This window comes from Condylura cristata, unplaced genomic scaffold (assembly GCF_000260355.1).
Source record: "Condylura cristata isolate star-nosed mole 26May11 unplaced genomic scaffold, ConCri1.0 scaffold00009, whole genome shotgun sequence".
NCBI lineage: Eukaryota > Metazoa > Chordata > Mammalia > Eulipotyphla > Talpidae > Condylura > Condylura cristata.
This window is the reverse complement of record NW_004567110.1, coordinates 3000967-3001852: the sequence shown is the minus strand read 5'-3', so window position 1 is coordinate 3001852 and position 886 is coordinate 3000967. Positions and strand designations below refer to the sequence as shown.

The 886-nt window shown below is 55.2% G+C and overlaps 1 protein-coding gene across 1 annotated transcript in view; it reads right to left on the bottom strand.

Moving 5' to 3' along the window:
- Positions 1-343: 343 nt before the first annotated feature.
- LOC101629069 (protein FAM135B) overlaps positions 344-886 on the bottom strand; it is a 15548-nt gene continuing 15005 nt past the window's right edge. The window contains exon 8 of the mRNA XM_012722897.1: positions 344-549. Coding sequence (XP_012578351.1) covers positions 344-549 — 206 coding nt within the window. The remainder of the gene's footprint in view (positions 550-886) is intronic.

Here is an 886-nt window from a genome sequence, read left to right as displayed (position 1 = left end):
ACAGACTGAGCAAACCTAGTTAAACTGGAACACACCCGTGAGCCGAAGGTGGGTCAAAGTGGGCTCACCCCTGCAAGGGTCCGCTTACTTTTCCCTAGAAAGCGTCTTGAGTGGGACTCCAGGTGGCCAGACGGGATGCACCAAATCTTTGTCTTTCACACTATTGGTTCAGCGTCCCCAGATTCCCAAAATAAAAGCACCTGGAATGTCCAGCCCCACCGCCCTCCCTCCCTTCCTCTTGGAGGTCCACTCTGGAAGGGCAGACGTCTACTCAAGAATGCCCCAGCTAACGCCTCCTTGGGTCGTAGGCATTTCTGGCAAGCTACCTGCTCCCTGAGAGCCGCTACTTGAAGTAGTTGAGTCCTGCCACCAGGAAGAACTTCTCCAGGAACAGTTCTGAATCCAGCACGGCGATGTGGGCGGCGCGCCCAATCAGGGTGTTGGCCGTGCTGGGCAAGGAGTGGAACACGTTGTGTCGGACCAACGTGCAGCCCTTGGCCTCCACCAGCGGGCGGAGAAGGTTGTTGATCATTTCCGCATAAACTGGCCCTGCCGAGGGGAAGAACACGAGGTCAGGCAGATCCCCCAAACCGAACCCAGACACAGACGCCGGGTGTGGCCGGCTCCCGGGGAGACCCTTGGGTGCGAGTCTTCACCCTGCCCTCCATGTTTGTGAAACAAACCGAAAAAAAGAGTTCTCTTGTCTAGTCAAGTAGGAAATGATCATTTCCCTTGTCGATGATGGGGATGTGGCAGTAGAGTGGTGACAGTGATGGTGACAATGGTGACAGAGATGATGGTAGTGGCAGTGGTGATGGAGATGGTGGTGATGATGATGGTGATGATGGTGATGATGGTGGTGATGAGGATGGTGATGGAGATGGTG